The sequence below is a fragment of the Henckelia pumila genome, chromosome 3, assembly GCF_033568475.1.
Source record: "Henckelia pumila isolate YLH828 chromosome 3, ASM3356847v2, whole genome shotgun sequence".
Taxonomy (NCBI): Eukaryota; Viridiplantae; Streptophyta; class Magnoliopsida; order Lamiales; family Gesneriaceae; genus Henckelia; species Henckelia pumila.
In genome coordinates, this window is record NC_133122.1 from 172052623 (window position 1) to 172075948 (window position 23326).

Genomic DNA, 23326 nt, shown 5'->3' on the forward strand with positions numbered 1-23326 from the left:
ATGATAATAGTGAATCTGAAAAAAAAATATCAGCTAAACCTTACATGTGATTTAAATGAAGTTCTTTTGTGAAGGTTGCACTTGTTTTTTAGATTCTGTCATGTTGTGTTTTCTTCTTTTACTTCTCAGTTATTGTGGAATTAATTGAAATTAAAATTTGGATGCCAAATCATGAATCTTGTGGAGACTAGACACAAGCGGCTTTTTAATTTTGTTTTTATTGTGTTTTTGTTACTTGAATTTCAGTGCGCGGACCTTGTTTGAAAGAGAGTTATAATGATACTATGATGCGGCACTACTTGTTGATTGGTAGTTATATTGATTTTGTGAAAATATAAATTTATATGTGGAAAGTATTGATTGTTGTGTGTATGTTTTTTTAAATCCAAAGCTGGTTTGTGCTTAAAGTACTTCCTCGCAGATGAATGTGGAAAGAAATTGAAAGTGAGGTATTTGTTTTGCCAAGAAACTGGGTACTCATATATTTCCAAGAAGCAAGATAGGTTGGAACTAATATGCATGTCTATTGTGTAGGAATTTTTCTTTTATATGGACTTAACATGGATCCAAAGTTTATGGATTATGTCAAATATTTTTTGTTCGAATTGTATGACATATTTCTGGTTCAATTGTAAGAAGATTGATAAGTTGTTCTTTCATGTTATTTTAATAGGTGTTATTTATAAGAGTTTAATCAAGCAATTCGTGGTATAAATATAATAGAAAACGATTTTTAAATTAAAAAAAAACAATGATTTTTTTTGTTGCTGAAAAGTTTTATTTTAAAAAAGCCAACGCTTTTAAAGCGTTGCTTTTATATGTTGTAAAAGCGTTGTCTTTGCAGAAAATAAAAATGCTTTTAAAGTGTTGTCAATGTTATAAACAACATCATTTTTTAAGCATTGCAAAAGCGTTGTATTAGCTAAAAAAGACAACGCTTCGCTTAAAAAGCGTTGTCTTTGAGCAGACTTTTTACAACAGTGCTATTAACAACGCTTTTTCAGCCACAAAGACAAAAAGCGTTGTCTATGACCTTTTTTCTTGAAGTGTTTGTTGTGTTGCTGATAACATGCGAATAGTGAGAAACATGAAAGTTGCAGCTTTTGTTTGAAATTTCTATGGAATTAGGAATCACTCAATTTTAAGTTTTTTTAAATAGATATGCTCGAAATACCATACTGTGTATAATCTTGAGTTCTGTCAGCAACCTGTGCAAAATCAGCAACTTCAACGTGATTTATCAGCTTCTTAGCTCCTATGAAGACTTTGACTTGTGAAGATTATTTTAGATCATGTTCTTAGCTTTGTAATGCATATTGAATCGTTCCATTTAAATTTGTATTACCGAGCTAGCCGAGAGATATATCCATTAAACCAGAGATGGTCTGTCAATCAATTTGATGCTATAATTTCGTATAAATCTATCTTGAAACGATGGTTTGACCTAGAAAAAATCCTAATAATTGGTCCACCTGGTCTGAAATATGACTTGTAGATTTTTGTGTTGGTTGTTCAATGATTTTGGCGGCTGCTCATTTGGATCACTGAGCTTTGGGATATCATCGAAATACGTCAACTTGCCAGAAATTCAGTTTATATAAATTCAAGTTCACCATCTCAATGCTTCCAAAATGTGATATAACAATCACACACTTGAGTAAAAATATTAGAAACATAATAACAAGTTTTGTTATCATCAAAATCAAGATTTTTTGCATTTACGGATCCAACTATAGTTTACATGTGTATACGGATAAAGTAAATGCCATAACAAATGTATGATATAAATTATATTAAAATAAAAAATATTTTTAATTTATTAAACATTTTTTTTGAACAACAGTCAATAAAATCTCTATCCAATAGTTGGTTTGCAAGAGATCTACTCTAACATATTATATTTTCCCAAGCACCTCGTCTTTTTCCCTCACAAAATAAAATGGAAAAAAACCTTTATTTGAATTAGCATGCATAATTGGACTGGTCATTATACATTTAATGTAATTTCTTATGAAAACTTTTGATTAGATATGCATAGATTATATTAATAAAGAAAATTAAATAAAAGTTTACTATCTAATATTTCTATCAACGACACAAAAGGTTTGCTTAAAAAAAACGACACAAAAGGTTAGAAAATCTTATATATATATATATATATATATATATATATATATATATATATATATATATATATATAACAACAAATTTTGAAATATATTATGGCTTCTCTTTTATCTGTGTCTCTAGCAATTTTATTTGGATTTATCATATATTTTGCTCTCAAACATTTTTACATCTACATTTTAAAAGAAAAGTACTGTGCAAGACGTTTGCCCAATGGAAGCATGGGGTACGCATGTGAAATCATATTATAAATTAAATTAAATTAAGCACGTACATGCATTTTGATCGATTATTAATTCCATCAATCAATTCTGCAGATGGCCGCTGATTGGAGAAACACTTGCTTTCCTTAAACCACATAAATCAAACTCTATAGGCAGCTTCTTGCAAGAAAAATGTGCTAGGTGCTGAATGATCACGAGTAAATTATTGCAATTGCATACATATATATGTGTGTGTGCGCATTTTTATTTTTTTTTTTAATTATAACACAGAATAATTAATTACTATTGAATATTGAAGGTATGGAAGAGTGTTCAAATCTCATCTTTTTGGGTGGCCAACTATAGTTTCGTGTGATCACGAATTTAACATGTTTGTTCTTCAAAACGAAGAGAAACTCTTCCAGAGCAGTTACCCCAAACCGGTTCACGACGTTCTTGGAAAATTGTCGATGATGCTGGTTTCTGGGGAGTTTCATAAAAAGATAAGAAGTGTTGCGGTAGGGTTCATTAATTATTCATGCAAACCTAGGTGTGGCAATTATAATTTTCTCGAGAAGTTGTCTCTCTCCTTCATCGACTCCTGGAAAGCGAAAAAGGAAATTCTTTTCTTCAACGAAGCGAAAGAGGTACTTAATTGCATGTATATATAAATTATTCCACTTTCACTAATTTTAATTAAACGAAATAATATAATAATTATTATTTTAATTTATAATATATACAGTTGACATTTCATCTTATGATGAAAAGTCTTATCAATATTGAGCCCGAGGATCCACTTGCTGCAACAATTTTCAGAGATTTACAGACTTTCATGAAAGGATTCGTTTCGTTGCCTCTCTACATTCCGGGTACAGCTTATGCCAAGGCCATCAAGGTACGGGATCGGAGCATTAATCCGATGTATTCTATAATTGATAATCGTAAAAAAAATATTAATTTATGTATATATTCATTTGATAAAATTTGGCAGGCGAGAACAAGAATTTCATCTACATTTGGAGAGATGATAACAAAAAGAAGAGAGAAGAAACATATAATAAATGAAGAAGGGGACTGTTTAGATGAACTATTAATAGGTAAACATTGGTTAAGAGATGAGGAAATAGTGAGCATTTTGCTCGACCTTTTGTTTGCTGGTTATGAAACAACATCTGGCCTCATGGCCCTTGTTGTCTATTTTCTCTCGCAGTCGCCTCTGGCATTTCAAACACTGCAGGTATATAGCAGTACTGGTTTTAATTAATTTGATTACAAAAACATATATTTATATATGCATGGAAAGGGTTTTCCCTGTGACTTAATTAGCCACGTACATGCAACTCATCTTCAGGAGGAGCACCAAGTGTTGAAGGCAAGAAAGGTGGTGGGGGAATATTTGAATTGGGAAGATTACAAACACATGGAGTTCACTTCTTATGTATGTGGTCATTAGTTACGCTCATAATTCCTAAATGGCACATAAAATCATAGATATACATATGCATATGCATGCATGATTATTGTTAGTTAATTGACATCATGCAGGTCATTTGTGAAGCTTTACGCTGCGGTAATCTTGTTAAGTTTGTGCACAGAAAAGCTCTCCAGGATGTTAAATTCAAAGGTTTACAAACTTATTTTTGCATTCATAAAATAATCACATACTAGCTGCTAATTGAATTCCCTTGTTGTAGAATTTGTAATTCCCAGGGGCTGGCAAGTCCTTCCTATATTTTCAAGTGCGCATCTAGATCCATGTCTTCATGAAAAACCATTCCAATACAACCCCTGGAGATGGGATGTAAGTGTTCATTATTCATATCCCATCAACTCTAATTATGGATGATAATATATTATATATTTTAAATCATATGTATATATATAGGATTCGGCCACAAGCAGAAAAGTGAGCCCATTTGGTGGGGGGCTCAGGATTTGTCCAGGGTCAGAACTTGGTAAATTGGAGACTGCCTTCTTTCTTCACCACTTCGTCCTTAATATTAGGTAATTCATTATATATATATATATATAAATCTCATTTTTGATTTCTAATTGATAACATGATGATATATATATATATATATATATATATATATATATATATATATATATATATATATCGAGATGAGTGAGGATATTTATTTATTACTTGCAACGAAATTTGAGTTAACTCGAAGCTATACATGATTAATTTTATCGATTTTCTCGTTAGGTGGAAACTAAAAGAAGACGACTGCCCACTCTCATGTCCTTACATGGAGTTCAAGAGAGGTTTGCCAATGGAGATAATATACTAGAAGTAGTGTATGTAAGTAATAGATTATTAAATAAATTAAATATAAATGGAGATTGAAAGGTAGATGGACCGGAGATTTAATGTAACCATGGATTCACTGATCAACTTATCGTCCAAGTAGTTGCAAAAAGTTTTAAATATTTGAATATCAATGTAAATTATGATCATGAAAGGGTTTTAACTAATTCATGTATTATAAATGTTACTAATAGAATTTTAGGCTTTTAATTTGCACAATTTACTTCGGAAATTATTAATTATTTAGTAATATATAATAATCAACTTTGATAATAAGAGTGACGAACTAAAAATGTACCTTTTACTTCAGATTTGACAAAACCCGGGCTTCACTAATAATTTTGGGTAACATTTTACTTCGACATATTATTTCTGATAAAGTAAAAACGTAAATAAATAAAATTTATAATAATAAGTGATGAAGTAAAAAGATAAATCGGATCCCTTGACTTCATCTCCCATTGACCTTAAATTTCATAGTAATAGGTGATGAAGTCCAAAAGAAAAACACCGTACACTAAAAAAAGCACCGCGCGATCCCCTTTCTTCTTCAACCCTAGCGACCATCGATTTGCATCTCCAGCCATCCACTACCGCCAGAACTGCTCACCAATGCCATAATTCTAAATCCAAAGGTATGAATTGTAGTAACTCATACCCTATTTTTAAGTTAATTAAATGTTAAACGTGATTGAGGGTTACTAAGTACATGATGAAGGGATTAAATGAGATTAAAATATGAATCCCGGACTTCGTAATTATCGGGCGATTCGCTACATTTTTATTTAGTAACCCGATTTAATTTCTACTTTACATGTTTGATATGACATATAATTTTAAATGTGACAACACATGATTAAGGAGTCATTATTTACTGAAAATAAGTGGAAAATCAGCTCCAGAATGTCCGAAAATAATAGGAAGCTGGGTCTCAGGAGTCTCGGACAGTTCGAAAACAGCCAAACGAGTTCGGAAGGAATGAAGCAGTTTGGAACTACCAAACTCAGCCGGGAACTAGGTGTAAAAAATGCTCAGTACACGTGAAATGCATGTCCAGATCAGAACTACCAAACCCAGATCGGAACTACCGATCTTTGGCCTATAAATAGGGGTCTAAACCTCAATTTTAAGTACAAATTCAGAGTGTTTTCGAACCATCAGTCTATAACCAAGGGCTCGACGATATAAGTGAGGTTCTTATGGAATAACATCTAGTTGAGAGTAGAAACTAGATTTTCGACATCAACGGGCTAACGATGAACAAAAGTATGGTTCGAGAATCCTATTTAAATTATAGGAGTATAATTTAGCTTAGTTAGGGCTTATAGAACATGTGTAGTGATACGATAAAATTTTGAATATAGGCTTAGAACCTAGACTCTGTTTGGCTTCATCTACTGCTAGAGGTACGTAAGTACTGACTGAGATATCCAGCGAGTATGCATGCTTATGTGTTGCATTTTATGTTCCATGATATGTTTTACTGTTTTAAATACATCACACATGTACACATACACGTTGAGTTGTATTTCCTTTGACATAGCCTTTCTCGTAGGGTCGCTCAGTCCTACACCTTTTTATAATGTCTGACACCGAGAGTTACTACATTGAGCAGATACTGATACTACGATGATCTAGACGAGTGTGTGAGCTACCCAGCGGTTGGAGCCCAGATGGTGCTACATAGTCATTGGCGCCTAGTCTGAGCAGGACTTGATAGTTGACCAGTCACCCAAGTCATCTCATGTTGCATGCATCATATTAAGTTTTTTATACTCATATTTATGTACTTGACGTTAGTCACTCACGTCCTTGGTATTATCTTGAACACCTCATTTCACGGGGCAGGTCTCAGACTGGATAGAGCGGGTGGATCAAAGCAGGGTTAGTTGCAGGTTCTGGAGATGCCAGGATTTTTATGCTACAGTCAATTTCATTTGTATATATTTTGGGTGAAAACACTTGGGTTTGTTATGCCGGTTGTATTTCGTCGGTTTATCTTGTAAATAGTTGATTTTTAAGTTTTCGCAATAAACTCTATTAAGTTCGAAAAAACACTATTATTTTTATATTAAGCTAATTTCATGCTTAAGACTGCTAGTTAGTAGGTGATCCGGGCGGGTCACTACATGAATCCTCTAGTTCCCCTGCTAGCACACAGTTTATTTTCCTTCCTTGTCCCTCGCACTAGTCGACCCTTTGTATTTGCGAGTTTCTGGATCTGGGAGGTGGCTAGTTCACAATTTTCGAGCCCATGGCGGGGTTGGCATCACATGATGGCTGGGGTGATAGGGTGGCAAAGGCTGATTGCACGACAGGATATTGAGCTTAACAATGGCAGGGCTGGATTACTTGCGAGGGTGGTCTCGCTCGAGGTTAGCTGCTTTGATGGTGTGGGGCGAAGTGAGCGGAGGCCGAGTTCTCGGAGAAGCCTGCGGTCACCGGAGCGAGGACACTCATGGGTCCGATCCCATGGCGGGGATATCCCTGCAAGGTTATTGGGGGCTGGGGTCGCACTGGAGGTGGAGGGGGACGTCGGAGCTAGGGCTGAGCCCATGGAGGGGCTGGCCCTGCGACGCTATTGGAGCGGAAGTTTCGGGTTGTGATGCATGGCCAGAGATGTAAACATGGTGATGGCATTGAGAAAGACTCGAAACATAACATTGCAAGAAGGTTTATGTTTTGTTTGATAGGAGTTTCTTATATACTATCATACGATAAAATTTTCGTTGCTGAATCCCAAATTTGGAATTTTTTCTTGATGTAATGATGATATTTCTTGAAATTTCCTTCATACACTTAAATTACTGTCTTAATGGAAAAAAATTTTGGTTATTAAAAATTTTCCTGATTGTATGTTCAACAGGTAACTAGTGAGGGTGATGACAAATATCTGATTGCTACTGTTGAACAACCACTTTGTGCATATCACCTAGACGATTGGATACACCCTTCAGAACTGCCTTTGAGGTAGATTATCTCCATAAATTATTTACCAATGGAGAAACTTGGCCTTCTAAGGTCTTATAGCTAGATTGTTGGGTTTAGTTAAATTATTATTTTGCAGTCAGTTGAGACTTTCTTTTGTTTAATTTTTGTTCATTGTTTTACTTATGAATAATGTGTTCTATCAGATATGTCATATATTCGTCTTGCTTTCGTAAAGAAGTAGGTTCACATGGTCGAGATACCCTTGGAATTTTTCGTGTTCATCAGTTTGAGAAGGTGGAACAATTCTGTATAACCAACCCTAACGAAAATGAGTCATGGGACATGCACGAAGAAATGATAAAAATTCCGAGGATTTCTACAAAATGGTATCTCCTTCAATTTACCTTGTTTGATCGATAATTTCGTCAACTATGAAAATTTACTACACATGGGTTGCAGTAAAATTGTGTTTTGAAACCTACTCTACACCTTCTCATTTAAATGTCACATTTTGTTTTTCATTATTCATACCATGAATTAATTTAATTAACTTTATGGATGATTTATTCTGGAACAGCTGAAAAGACTTGTACTGACCCGTCCCGGAATCACTAAGTAACCAAAGCTTAAGCATGCAATTAAAACTTAAATGACAATAATCGGAGAAAATGCGAAAACTTAAATCAAATACTAATCTGTCAGAATACAACCGGCAACTGAAACACAAATAATTAATAATACAACCCAATCGAAAAACCAAATACAAAAGGGTCAAGCCTAACTAAAACTGCTGGCACCAACTGAGTTTCCAACTCTCCGGTTGCCAACTACTCATTAGTCCCCGAACTTGGGAAACCTGCAACTGTCCCGCCGTGTGGGGTGTCCAATGAAACACACGAACGTGAGCGATAACAACACTCACCATAAATGTAAGAGTATACACATGCTATGAATTCAAATACAAATGCACATGAATGGGTACCGGGAACCTATCATCGATAGAACACTACTCAGTCATAGGCACCATGATATGTAGTACGCTGGGTTATCGCATCAGGAGGCACTCTCATACCATAAACCGTGGGCATATCCGGATCCAAAACCATGGCATCCATCCACAAATATAACAGGGATGAGCGACCCCTCTATTGTTTATAACAATAATACAGGCTCAACGTGTAATGCATGTTCCAATAATGTCCGTGACATGATATATATGAACATATTAGTAATTCCACATAAAACATGCAAACATAGAACATGGATACTCAACCAAGGTATCTCGGATAGTACGTCCGTACCTAAAATCATGCAACTCAAGCAACCTAGCCTCCCGGTACTCGAGTCCAAGCCTATAAGAATATAATCTGCAGTATCCCGTATCCAAATTAAGTTAATAAAATTTCTAATTATGATTAATTAGCTAAAACATGATTAAATATTTCTCAAATAAGTCTAAGGAGTTGAAAGTGCATGGAGTTCGAAAGCATGGTTTGAGTTCGGAGGCTCCATGAGATCGGATGATCCGAATAGGGATCGAACTATCCGATTGTGTCTGGATAAGTGGATATGGATTTGATTTGACAACCGATGGAGATCGGACGACCCGAACGTATTACGTAAGCAGTGACATCACAGCAAGGACACGTGTTTGGAGTGACTTCGCATAGTTCGGCATTTGCTCCAAAGCATCAGCAAAGGGGATGTTGATATGAATTTTCTTGAAAATTTTCAAGAATTTGGAGAACTGCTCATCTAAATCTTTCTTCTTGAACCTCTGCGGGTAAGGGAGTGGAGGCTTATACATCGGTTTCTGCTCAAGTTCAGGCTCTTTCTTTTCGAATTCTTCCTCTTTCTCTACATCAGCTGCATGTTCCTGGATTCCAACTTCTTTCCCACTCCTTAACTATATGGCATTGCACTGTTCCTTTGGATTTACCTTAGTGTTGCTTGGAAATTGACCGCAGTTGATGTCTTTCAGTGCGTTCGCCAACTGCCCAATGCTAGTCTCCATGGATTGTAGCACAGCGCCCATGTTAGCAACATGCGTCTCTAAGCTGTCTAGACAAGTCTCAGTCCTCGCCATCCTCTTACCAGATTCCTGCACAAAATTACTAACAACGTCCTCCAAAGATGGCTTACCCTCACCCTTAATTGTGTTGTATCCCGAAGGAGGATTCAACACATTTTTGTTGTTAGCATAAGAAAATTTTTTATGATTACGCAAGCTAGGATGGTAAGTATTAGGGACAGGATTACCTCGATATCCTCCATAACCTCTCTGATTTATGTACTGCACTTGTTCAGGATAGTGAGATTCATCCATAGCACCCGGAACACCTGTTGGTTCTGAAAAACTCACTTTATTCAAAGCAGCTACCTGTGTAGTCAGTGCAGGTAATTGAGCAGTGATAGATGTGAGGGGATCCACTGCATATACTCCAACTGGCTTCTTGACTCCCATACGCTCAGATGGTCATTGAAAACTATTGATCGTCATCTGTTCCAGCATATCATAGGCTTGATCGGGGTCCTTTGCAAACATGGTGCCTCCAGCCGCAGAATCCACATTCATCCTTGTAGGTGCATTCAATCCGTTGTAAAACCACTCGATCTGCTCCCAATCTGAAAAATTGTGGTTAGGACGTCTTAAAAATTCTTTATACATTTTCCACGCCTCGTAGAGCTGTTCAAAATCCATCTGCCTAAATGTGTTGATCTCAATCTTCAGTTGGGTGGATTTGGCAGGTGAAAAATATTTTGCAAGAAATTTTTCTGTCATCCCCTCCCAATTAGTGATGCTTCCTAGCGGCAGTGATTGGAGCCAACTTCTGGCCTGATCCCTGAGAGAAAACGGAAACAAGCGTAAGCGTATAATATCCTCAGACGTACCATTTATTTTTACCGTATCAGTTATCTCCAGAAAAGTGCGTAGGTGTAGGTGAGGATCAGCAGTGACGCTCCCATTAAATTGGTTCTGTTGAACCATGTTGATCAAAGCCGGCTTCAATTCAAAATTATTGGCGTTAATGGTCCCTCGAGTGATTCCAGAATAGTGAGCATGGATCGTCGGCCGAAAGTGATCTCTAATTGGCACCAGGGGAGCTTGATTTACATTCTCTTCAGTCATTCTATTGACTTCTTCTCTTCTAATTCTTCTTAAAGCACGTGCAGTGCGCTCGATCTCCGGATCAAATAGTAAAGAATTTGCACTTTGAGGTCGTCGCATAGACTGCAATTAAAAATAAGAAGAAATCAATTAGTAACTTAAAATAAAATTTAAAAAACTCTAAATTAAAATTTATACTAATTGGTAACAAGACTAAAAAATAATCAAAATTTACTCCCCGGCAACGACGCCAAAAACTTGTTGTAAAATACTCGCAAGCGTACGAGTGTTAAGTTTTAATATAGTGATAAAATCAAGTATCGATTCCACAGAGAGTAATGAAAATATTTAGTGCTTGTAATTAAAATAGTCTAAACTTTATATAGAAAATTAAAATCTCAGAATTTTGCAGAAAAATAAATAATCAAACGAGTTCTTGATAGCACGCACACAACTTTCAGATAAATATCAATCAGAGAAAAATGGTCTAGAGGTTTATATTTCACCTGGTTTCAACAACAATCAATCCTAATTAATTAATCTTCATAAATTTCAATCAATTAATAGCCAAGAACACTTAAGTGTATTATTCCCTCTCCCGAGTGTCGAATAAACTATATCAACTACAATTCAATTTTAATATCCATATTAAGAATCTACTTGCAGTGATCAATTCAAAACAATGTTCTCCTTTAAAAGATCTATTAAAATTATACACTCTCCCGAGTTATATAAATAATTAACAGTATATTTTCTATTGGTCCTATTCAAAATCTCCTCTCCCGAGTACCAGATTTTAAATAAATATTACAAATCAATTATTGATCAAGTAATTGATAAGACATTCAAATCTAGAAACACAATTAATCTAGAAGAAACTCGATTCAATAAAATCCAAAATTCATGAAAGTGTCTACACCAGGTTTCATCCGACCTCTAGACTATAAAAATTAGTTCATAATAAAATTCTGAATAAAACAAATCATGTTCAGAAAATTCAACATCAAATCAGAATTTAATAAATAAAATATAGAAAACAAATCCGTTGATGCGATGCCGTGTCCGGTCTATCGAACTCCGTCTTCAATTAAGCTCCAGATTTCTTCAGAAAAACACCACTACTCTGATATGTACGTGTGATGTATGTGTGGCGGCTAACTCCTTTTCTTCAATCTGATAAGAAATCCTTTTTATAGCGCACAAAAGCCCAAAAGCCCAAGAAAATTATTGCCCGAAATAATAAAATGCTGAAATCTCCACCAGGCGCGTCCGCTCCAAATAGCCAGGCGGGCGCGGATACGTCTCTGCCTTCAATCTCAAATCTCCCAGAAAACTTGCGCGATAGCTCTTGATGGTGCGCTAAAGAGAAGCGCTAAAATCTTTAAAGCCCAATAACAAAAAGCCCATTATCATTTCCTCTTTTCCTGTTCCTTTTCCTGACTTCTCTTATCTTCTTTTATTTTCCTTCAATTTTATTTTCTCCATTTTATTCTTTTCTCTTCTCAACTTCTTATTTTTATTCTCTTTTCCAAATAAATTCAATAATCTCCTACAACCACAAAAATAACAAAACTCCGTATAAATCTGCTCGAAACAAACAATTAATAATAAAAATCATATATAAATTAAGTGTATAAAATACACTTGTCATCGTTCGTGTAAGCCCCTTCAAAAAGTGTGAAATCTTTAACTGATCATTCTTTACAACGTGTGAGACATAAAGCAAAAGAGCAGAAATCTGAGAAGCATATTGAACAACTAATTTATTGTCTTGCACCAATAAATTTAATTCATCTTCTTTAGCAAAATAATAGGATGGTGGTGCATATTCTTGTGAAAACTGAGTAAGAAATACTTCCCATGTGATCTTTTCACCAGAAGAAGAAAGTGTTTCTGTCGTTGTTTTTCACCAAAGTTGCGCTCGGTCTTTAAGTTGAAAATGAACTAACTTCAGTCGAATTTCATCAGGATACTCTAGTCCAATTAAAATATTGTTGATACTTTTCAACCAACTTGCAGCTTTTTCACTTCCTTCATTTCTAAAGAACTTTTGAGAACGCAATTCCTGAAATTGACAAATAACTAGACGTATTCCTCCCATATTCTCAATCAATTTGGCCATTTCTGGATCAGCCTCAGCGTGGACAGCTTTTCCTTTGTCAGTATTTACCCGTGGTTGTTGTTCCACCTCTAATTCCACATCCTTCGGAGGCTGAACAACTGGACGACCATGTCTTCCCCTACCAACATCATCAAGATTTTTAATATTTTCTGCTGCAGACTCTTCTACAACTTTCTTTCCTTTTCTACCTCTTCCTCCTGAACGAACACGGAACTATTATCGAAACCAAAAGCTCTTATAGAAATTCATAAACTAAGTTAAAAACCCAATAACTACTTGTTCTAAATCAGCTAAGTTCAAATACAACATAACAAGTAAGTCACGTAAGAACAATTAGTCACACACATACGCAAACATTTTGTTAGTGTCTAAACTCGAGTGTCCTAGACTCTAATTCGAGCATATCCCAGTTTATGCTCTGATATCAAATGAAAGGGCCCGTGTCCTGATTTAATATTTAATGATAAAAAAATCAGGATTAATTAATGTAAATAGCGAAAACGAGTTAAAATTTTGCGTTTTGGGCCAACAGAAATTTTGGCATGACCTATTCGTAAACAGGACATTCCAAAAACCTGTACAAAATAATATATACTCGAAAATAGAGTCACATCATCAATTTACAAACCTATAACCGCACTGGCCAGGACTAAATACATCCAGAGCCGGCAAGGCTCGATCACACCAACAAATCCAAAACAAAGTAAAAACTATCAATACAGATACACAGGGCATTCCCCAAAAAATATAAAACTCGCTAATATGATATATATACATATATCTGGGAACTCGACTCCACGTTCGACTCACTGGGTACCACTAGATGACGCTCCACCAAATGCGTCTAATTCCCCTGGATAACGTGCTATGGAATCACAAACAACCATAGCATAAAAAAAAAAGCAGGGGTCGGACCCTAGTACGACGAACTAGGAAAATTACGACAAATATAACTGACATGAATAAAATCAAGTACAATGCAATGAAATGCAATGTAATGCGTGACATGTATCAATGGAATAAGGAATAGCAAATGGAGTCCAAATAATCGTATCACAATAATCTCAGTGGCCACCCGTGCCAAGAACGCAGCAGACCTTGAATCATCACTGCTAATCCATACACATAGCATCGGAGGGTGACAGGAGCGACCCGTCCAGCCTCATGCTGTCATCAGAAGTGTCGTACGTAGTATCGTAGGGCGACATAAGCTACATGTCCGTACCTCATGCTATCTCAGGAGTGCACTAAACAATGTCACTTGCTCCATGATGACTCAATGCATCTCAAAAGATCAATATCAATAGCAATCAAAGGAGTCAAGGCTCAACATGGTATGAAAAATTTTTAACATGCTTATTTGACGAATATCCCTTAATATTTCAAATAAAAATATATTTGAAATTTATTTTATTTTGTTAAAAAAATAGATATTATTCTCAATTATGCACATTAACAATCAATGTAAATGAGTGAATGCAATCATATAATTCACATAACCACATAAAGCATGTTATCACTCATTACAAAATACTTAATATCATTATATGTTATTATAGGCGTCGTATTGTAAACAGCTCATATGTGCCTCAACCAACACTTAGATTATCACAGAAAATATCACATATTTCTCGAATAATCCAATCCTGTGGAAAACTATTTATTTCACATCAATTCCTATTCCTTTTTACAAATCTGAGAATTATCAGAACTAAGGCTAAAACTCAACCTAACATTTCCAAACATTCATATTTCATATCATAACATCATATCAATGTCCAAATATCGAATATACGACTCTAAAAGTCGAATTATCCAACTTATCAAAATCTGAATTTTCCAAACATTTCTACAAATTTCGAAAATTCGCATTTATATTTTCAAGAGCATCTAAACACTCAATTAATGAATAATCAACACTAAAATTCAAAAATCCCCAATATGAAAAATCTGGAAATTCGAAATTAAACCCAAATAAATTCTAAAAAATAACCAATACCTCAATTCAGCTGAATTATAGCACCTACAATCACTAATAAATCAAATATGAATTATCGAATGTCAATTGAATCGAAATTCCCAAAATTTGAAACCCTAGTTTCGAAATTACCTCAAAACCTCGAATTAAAGGTTCAAACAACTTAAACAACACTCCTCCTACTGCGACGATCGGCAGCGAAGTACGCGGCGAACGACGCTAGCTGTCAGCGATTGGGTTCTGAAAAACGAGCTCAAAATTGGGGAAATCGGTACAAAAAGGAATCTCTCGTCGAGAGGATTCTGGAACTATATTTACTTTTGAAATCCGGCCAAATACGAAGGAGATACGAGCATTTAAAGCGAAGAGAAAAGTTTGGAAAAGAAAAGAAAAGAACAATACAAACGAGAGAGAGACGGTGGATAAATATGGAGGAGAGAGAGTGTAAGATATATCTATATATGTATATCCATACATATCTATTTCATTAGATATGTATTGGTTTAATGTGTATCTTATTTTATTCATTCGAGGTTAAAACTTGACCCGATTCGAGTTATTTCAACTCCTGTGTGCTCTTTAAATAACATATGCATTTTAATATCGTCTATAAATTGATATTTATTAATACATATTTTTAACACACAAATTAATTAACATATTAAAATCGGTCCTTACACATCCCATATGTTTCAGGTCGGTTCGGGAGCTTGGGAGCTCGGCCAAGCTCCCTCTCCATATGCTTCAGATCGGCTCGGGAGCTCGGCCAAGCCCCTCCACCGTCGATTTCAGGGTGGTCAATTGTGAGATCGGCATGGTAATGTGTAAGCTCGGGATCTCGGAGAAGCTCCCTCACTCTTATTTCAGCAGGAGGCTAGCTTAGCGGGTTGACCCAATAACCTCAGGAAATTAGCTAAGATGTTAGGATCAGTTGTTTATGATGAGTTCGGGAGCTTAGCAACAGCTCGCTCACCACCCTCCCTATTACTCCCTAGAGGGCAGCAGTATAGTGTCCTGGTTATGGAAGTTCAGCTCGTATAATACGTGCATATCAATATTTTCTTTGTCGGACAAGAGTTAAGCGAGATATTCGAAATTGTGATCCCGGGATTCTCGGGTTTTTGATAAGGAAGGTAAACGCCAAAGCCGTAGCCCTCTCCTATAAATACCAGATCCACTTTCATTAGTCGGATTCTAATTTTCACTCGAGTGTATGCACCACTCACTATATTTCTCTATCCTAGCATCTGACTTGAGCGTCGGAGGGGATACGCCGAAACACCTTCCGACCCCCCTTTAACACTGTTGTTCGTGATTTCAGGTCAGCAGCAGCTGATCATAGGTTGAGGAGCTTCGTTAGCTCGGTTAATTTACTCGTCCAAGGAGATCACATTATTGATAAATATCATAAAACAAGATAGTTATACTTACGGATAAATCATCTACTCAATTATAATGGTCGTTTCATTTTTCAGCGGAGAAAATATTTATCTGATTTCTTGTGATTGAAAAATTCGAGTTGCTGCTGGGTGATTGTTATTGTGGTCGAGTTTTCTTCTTTTCATTGTGATAGAAGAAAGGAGAAATAATAATAATAATAATAATAATAATAATAAATGTAAGGGTATTGTAGGCTACTTTTAAATAAAATGAAGAGCATCTTCGTATACGGTTTATCCAGGATTTCAATGAAAGAATGAACTGTTATAATTACTGACATAATCATAAAATGTTTTGGTTTAAAGAATTCGTGCTGGTGAGATCATCACCCATGTAGATGCGATCGAGGAAATGTGACATGGAGTATCATGAATCGGGACGACAAAGCACCCACGTTCACCAATACTAATTAGCTCATTGGGATTCGTTATTTTTCGAAATCGCAGAATTGAATTGCCAGAAAAAAACATGGCGTCTTGGAATTCAGATCACTTGGAAGTGTTGTACTACGTTGTGGGATGGGTTGCGTTCTTCTCTTGGTCCATCAGTTTCTATCCTCAAGTTATCCTAAATTTCCAGAGGAAAAGGTTTTCTTCACCTTTGTTTTCCCCGTTTAATTTGTTTTTTTTTTTTTGTTTTTTTTTACTGTTGATCATCGGATAACTACATAATTTTTTTGCAGCGTGGTGGGGTTGAATTTCGATTTTGTATTGTTGAATTTGACGAAGCACTCGTCGTATCTCATCTACAACGCGTCTCTCTTCTTTAGCTCTACTGTGCAGAGGCAATACAGGGAGAAATTTGGTTTCAATGAGGTACTTTAATTTAATTTGCACCAGGAATATATATGAGCTATATATTTCATAGTTGAATTGCAGATGATACCTGTTGCTGCCAATGATGTTGCTTTCTCGGCGCATGCCGTTCTCTTGACTGCGTTTACCTTGTTTCAGATAGCAATTTATGATGTAAGTTTCTCCATGTCATCATATGGATTAATGTAGAGAGTTTAACTAATAAATTTTCCACTGTAAAGATTGTCAAGAAGACGACTTTTGCTTGAATTCTATGATGTAGCATGAAAATTCAATTAAGGTGCAAAAATACTTTTTTTTTATGGGGTGAAAAAGTTGAAAGGAGGGAAGAGTGGGTGTAACCACCGGTTCCCTGTGAACATAATAAAATTGCTTTATATTGATTTCTTGACAGCGTGGCAATCAGAAAGTTTCAAAAACCTCAGTCGGAATTGTTTCTGTCGCCTGGTTTTTTGCAGCAGTTAGCGTGTTTCTAGCCATACCCAGACACTCCTGGTTTTGGCTGGTGTCTTGCTTCAAGTAAGATCATTTCAGTTATCTTTGCTTAATTCACGTCTAGTGTGTATACTGAGGACTGTTTGCCTTGCTATATTTTGTCTTCGTTAGATTTGCTGTATTTTGTCGATTGTACAAGTGATGAAGAAACTGAGCCCCTCTCCATCGGTCACTGTTTGGGGGAAATTTTTTATACAAGACTGCACAAATTTTAATTTCAAAATCCGACCTCGTCATTTCTTAAGCTTTGTTCTATGTTTAGATCTATGACCTACTCAGATTTAAACATTGTCCTACACGCTTCTTTTTTAAAACAAGAAGCTCGTGAATAAAGAAAATCAAATAACGTCAAGAATGGCAAATAAGGATTGCTTCCTCCTTTGTGTAGTTCTTTAACTCCTTCATTCTGTCCTCAATTGCAGCATGATTCAGGTTGTTATGACGGTAATCAAATACATTCCTCAGGTAAGCCTGATATCATGTCTTCCATATCATTTCGATTTTGGGTTCATTTACTCGAGATTTGTTAATGCGTCATTTCTATAAGCCTCCTAATTTGTGAGGCTGACATCTCTTGTCTCGACTTGTGCCTTCTAAATCTATCTGATATGAGGTTTTGGTGCTCAATGCAGGCATTTTTGAACTTTAAACGAAAAAGTACTGTTGGATTTAGCATTGGCAACATTCTTCTTGATTTCTTCGGAGGATTAACCAACTATTGTCAGATGGCTGTGCAATCTATTGATCAAAGTGAGTTGATCACCAAAATACCGATTTTAATGTGTTATCACCAGCCAAAAAAACCCTTATAAATTCATTCTGCTATCTTTGGTTCTTGTTGTTTCACAGATTCCTGGGTCAACTTTTATGGAAACACAGGGAAGACGATGATATCTTTGGTATGTATACATATATATATATATATATATATATATTATCTTCAGTCCCAAAATCCTTTTTATATGAAAAAACCAAGTGCCATGGTGATTAACTGTTTTTCTTTTAACAGGTATCGGTTTTCTTTGACATTATTTTCATGGTTCAGCATTTTGTGCTGTACCGGACCAAAAATTCTGATATTTCTACGGACCCTACCGCGGTAAGGAAGGAGCCGCTACTTGTACCATCTGACCACTTGGCATTCTGATGCTGTAGAGGAAAGTTATCATATTTACTAGAACTGTAATACTGAATGTGTACGTGCATGTGTTCTATGTGAGAAAACATGTGAACACGGATTGGTGCTGTTTCTTGTTCTCGAACATGTTGAAGTTTGATTATAGCTTTTATTAAAGCAGTATACTTGCTTGGTCTTGATGCATAGTAGTGTGAGATGAACGTTGTGCATGTGTTGGTGGGATCTTTGACGGAAAAAAACATATGAATTTGCATTCCTCCATTGATCCAAGCATATGAAGTGTGATCAATCTTGAAATTTTGACTGGGAATGTGTTTTCTTGTAGGTAACTCGAGTAACATAAATACAGGGGAAAGTTGTTTGGCATCTAATTGATGGATTTCAAGTCTCATCAACACTATTACTTCTAACTTTCAAAAGACTTCTTCCTTTTTTTAATTTAATGAAAATGAAGTTGTTTTAAAGTTAAATAGAAATAAAATTAAATATGCTTATGATAGGGATCCAATTTAACATCAAGAATAATATTTGGAGTGACTTCTAGGAAGCATTTCCTATATTCTAGCTGGATGGAATTGGTTTGGGGCTTTGGGCTTTTTATGAATGTCAGCTTTTGCTTCAACTTCTTTAATGTTTAACCAAAAGTTAGAAGCGGGTTTAAGATGTTTGTTTCTACTTATGCTTTTTGTTAATTATTTAAAGTTCACAAAAACTTATGTGAGACGGTTCACGGTCAATTTTGTCATACAAATCTACTATTTGGGATCACTCATGAAAATATGTTACTTTTATGCCAAAAATAATATTTTTAATTATAAATATAGACATGATTGATGTATATCACAAATAAAGATCCGTTTCACAAGAGATCTATTCTTTAAAGATACAATTTCACATTTTTATTTTAAAAAGATTATCATATTCCACAATATATCTCATTTTTTATAAATATTTTTTGAGATTTTATAAAATGTTATTTATATGTCAGTTTTTAAGAGTTTGGAATTCATAAAGTTCCAAACATATTTTATTTTAAGCATTTATTTTTTAAAAGAAATTTGCATTTTTTAATAATTTTTCATTCCAATATTTTGTTCATTTATACAAACTCTTTCATGTGCATTCTTTATTTCACAAGAATAGTTGTTAGACAGTCTCATGGGTCAATTTTGTGAGTTGAATCTCTTATTTGGGTTACCATAAAAAAATATTATCTTTTATTGAAATATGAGAGAGTTGACCAAGGTTACGAAAATATTTGTGCGATCGAAGAGACCTACTCTTTTTATTTTTATTAATGTATATAAATTTTTAAGCATTCATGTTATAAAAAGATAAATTAATTTTGATGCAAAATATAATAATAATTGTATAAATACATTGTCAACAGTGTGTACCAAAATTTAGGTAATTAAAAAGATAAATGTTATACATATTAATGATATTGTTGTTATTTTACTAAAAATTATGATTTAAAGTAATTTCTCCATACACTCCAACTTCAGCTTATATTAAAATTTTATTTCCAAACACTTACTATTTTCGTAATCAGTCAATTTCAAAATAATCTCTAAAAAAACACATTAAAATAAGATAAAATTCTCCCAAACATTATCTTAGTTTGTTTACATGTGTTCTACTTGACAACTAATTATAAATTTCAGTCCTTCCTGCAATTAAATTAGCGAGCCATCTAGATTAATTGGGAAAAGTTTAACAACAATAATACTACTATTGTAGTGACCCTACCTAGATCACTTACTAATCAGAGACTAATTAAACATGCAATAACAATAATCAGAGTAACTGCGAAAATTAACCAAAATACTGAATCGGTAGAATACAACCGGTAAATAAATCCACATAATACAACTCAATCGAATTTAACTAAATACAAATGAAAAACAACCTAGTGGCTAGGGGTGGGCAATCGAATTGGGTATTTCGGGTCCCGACCCGACCCGAATCCGATTGGGTGGCAAATTCGGGTATTTTGGGTTTTTTTTATCGGGTTCGGGTAGTAACCGAACCCGATTTATTTTTAATCGAATCGGGTTCGGGTAGTATTTGACTACCCGATCGGGTACCCGTTTAATATTTATATATATTTTTTAATAACTTATATGGCCTATTAGTGTTATGTTTTATATGGCCCAGCCCATTAGTTGCTGCTTGCGTGAGTTTGTAACCTAGAGCTAATTGAGAAGAGACCAGCCACGCCATTGTTCTTCCATGTTCACTCGTCGATAATACACACCAATACACCATCGATTCGAGAGTTCAATCAAAGGCAAAGCAATCGAGTTCGAGTTTCTTTATCCTCAAAAGTTGTTTATATACAAAAGCTTTTTCTCTTCTTTGGCTTGGATTTCGTTGTTGTTTTTAAACTTTCGTTTCTGGGTTTTTTATGTTGGCTGGAGGCGATGGTTTTTAACCATCACAGGAGTTTTTCATGGCCGTTTTGTGTTGTTCTTGGGAGTACCAACTTTTGTTTCCTCTTTTTACCAACTTTTTTTATACCACCAATAATCACCAGCTGCAAAACAAGAAATCACAGTACCAACTTTTGTTGCAACTTACAATATCTTTTTTTGTATTTAACCATCACATGCTCAATATGATCTATGCACATGCAGCATAATATATCAAAGCAATAACATGAAATCATGACGCATAAATGCAACACATAAGCATGCATACACATTGGCAATTTCAGTCAGTACTTATGTACCTCTATAATTGTAGGTACCCAACCCGGATCCACTACTAATCAGAGATTAACGCTTAATTAAGCATGTAATTAACATTAATCAGAAATACGCTGCGGAAAACTTAAATAAACGCTGACCGACAGAATACAACCGGTTAAACAAATGCGATTATACAAACCAATCTAATAATTAATCCTAAAGGCAAATAAAACCTACAGCTAAACCTGATGTCTTCACTGGTCTGGCCTCTCCAAGCTACTGGACATACTTCCTGCACCTGCACCTGCCTCGTCGAATGGGGTGTCCAGACATACAAAAAACACTGGACGTGAGCGACTATGCCCAATATGAAAGAAATGATATATAAAATATATGAAGCACATAAGTGACTTTAAAACAAGGTAAAATAGTATACTCAGGGGAACCATGAATATACAGCGCCGTGCTGGATAGCTAGTCCGCGGGGCACTCGTATATTCACCCATAAACTATAGCATCTACTCCACCCTCGTGGTCGCTCCTAGTGATAGCAAAACCAGGGGCTGAGCCTCCCCAAAACCAGACACGAATCCATAAGAAGTTACTCATCACCGATGAAAACTGTCTTGACTCACATCAAACCAGATGCGGTCTAGTACGTATAAAAACATGCATGTGCTAAAGCAGTAAAATATGGAAAACACATAGCACATACTCATGCAACACATATATCATATATCATGTCGGCTATCTCGGTCAGTACTTACGTACCTTACTAAAGGCATTCCTAGCAGTCCCACTCTAGGTTTTCAAGCCTATCATCAGCTCTATAATGAAAATACTCATGATCATTATTTAAGCTCTAAAAGCCTTAACTAAGCTATTGCATACTACTAAATATTTTTAGGAATAAAAAGTTATACCTTCGTCTGTCGTCAGCCCGCTGATGGCAACTACCCAACCTCTTGGGCACACTCATGCTGCCGCTCCGCAGCTTTGAGCACAGCTCCGCTACTATGTCAAACACTGTCTGACTATACTAAAATATATATCCTACTCCAACTCTAAAATAAGAGTACCCTACAATGCCCTAAAATAGAGCCATATGGGCGAAGGAGAGGATTCGGTGCGCTTGAAAAATGAGCTCTTTGGCTCCTTTTATAGACAAGGGTTCGGACCGTCTGTACCCCTCTTCGGATCGTCCGATCTCTTCATGTCTTACACGTGTTTGCTGACAGCACTTCGGAGCATCCGATCAGGACTTCGGATCGTCCGAACTCGAATATTACGTCATTCGTGACGTCACCTACTCAGACACCTGTCTGGACTACTGTTAGGATCGTCCGATCCTGGATCTCGGATTGTTTGAACTCGAGTCTCAGCCAATCAAATTATTTTCCTTATCTTATCCTATATTATGGAGATCGGACCGTCCGATCCTTTTTCGGATTGTCCGAACTCCGTACTTTTGAACTAGAATAGGCCCTACGAACTCAACTACTTCGAACCATCCGATCCTAAGTTTGGAGCCTCCGATCCTGCCTAAGACTCGGAACTTTACCGGCTATTTTCGAGTGTTTTGGATCCAATTTTGAATTCCTTAGACCCCTTCGGAAATCTCTTAATCATGATTTACTTAATCTAACATGATCATTTGATTAATTATCCATTAATCAATAATTCCGGATATGGGTTACTACAATAATAGTCCTAGATGTGCAGGCATCTACAGTCCATCTCTGGGTTCCAAAATAATAATACATCACTAAACATCATCTAAAAGCCTTAACTAGACTACTATCTACTTCCAATAACTACTAAGATTCTAGACTTATACCTGCGTCATCGTCACCTCTTTGATGACGATGGCCCCAAAACTTGGGCACCACTCTGTTATGACTTCGAAAACACCTTGCCAAGGCCCGCCCCTCTCCAAAGAAGACTAAAACCCTTAAAACCAC

The 23326-nt window shown here is 35.7% G+C and overlaps 2 protein-coding genes across 2 annotated transcripts; both read left to right on the forward strand.

Annotated features, from left to right (window-relative positions):
* Positions 1–2227: 2227 nt before the first annotated feature.
* On the forward strand, positions 2228–4721 carry LOC140893225 (cytochrome P450 724B1-like). The gene is made up of 10 exons (XM_073302291.1): positions 2228–2353; positions 2445–2531; positions 2650–2977; positions 3076–3228; positions 3325–3570; positions 3685–3771; positions 3879–3957; positions 4028–4134; positions 4219–4337; positions 4546–4721. Exons 1-10 carry the CDS (start codon positions 2349–2351, stop codon positions 4628–4630), a joined length of 1296 nt encoding a protein of 431 aa, XP_073158392.1. The 5' UTR covers positions 2228–2348; the 3' UTR covers positions 4631–4721.
* Positions 4722–16445: 11724 nt separating this feature from the next.
* Positions 16446–18837, forward strand: LOC140891138 (cystinosin homolog). The gene is given in 9 exon segments (XM_073299461.1): positions 16446–16814; positions 16910–17042; positions 17106–17195; positions 17437–17561; positions 17960–18002; positions 18170–18287; positions 18387–18436; positions 18547–18675; positions 18677–18837. Coding segments are annotated over 9 exon segments (846 nt in total). The 5' UTR covers positions 16446–16695; the 3' UTR covers positions 18716–18837.
* Positions 18838–23326: the final 4489 nt, after the last annotated feature.

What these genes read in the sequence shown, in the direction of transcription:
- LOC140893225 (XM_073302291.1), top strand. An exon ending in TCTTCAACGAAGCGAAAGAG is followed by an intron (nt 2,978 to 3,075) that starts GTACTTAATTGC and finishes TAATATATACAG; the next exon opens with TTGACATTTCATCTTATGAT. An exon ending in ACAACCCCTGGAGATGGGAT is followed by an intron (nt 4,135 to 4,218) that starts GTAAGTGTTCAT and finishes GTATATATATAG; the next exon opens with GATTCGGCCACAAGCAGAAA.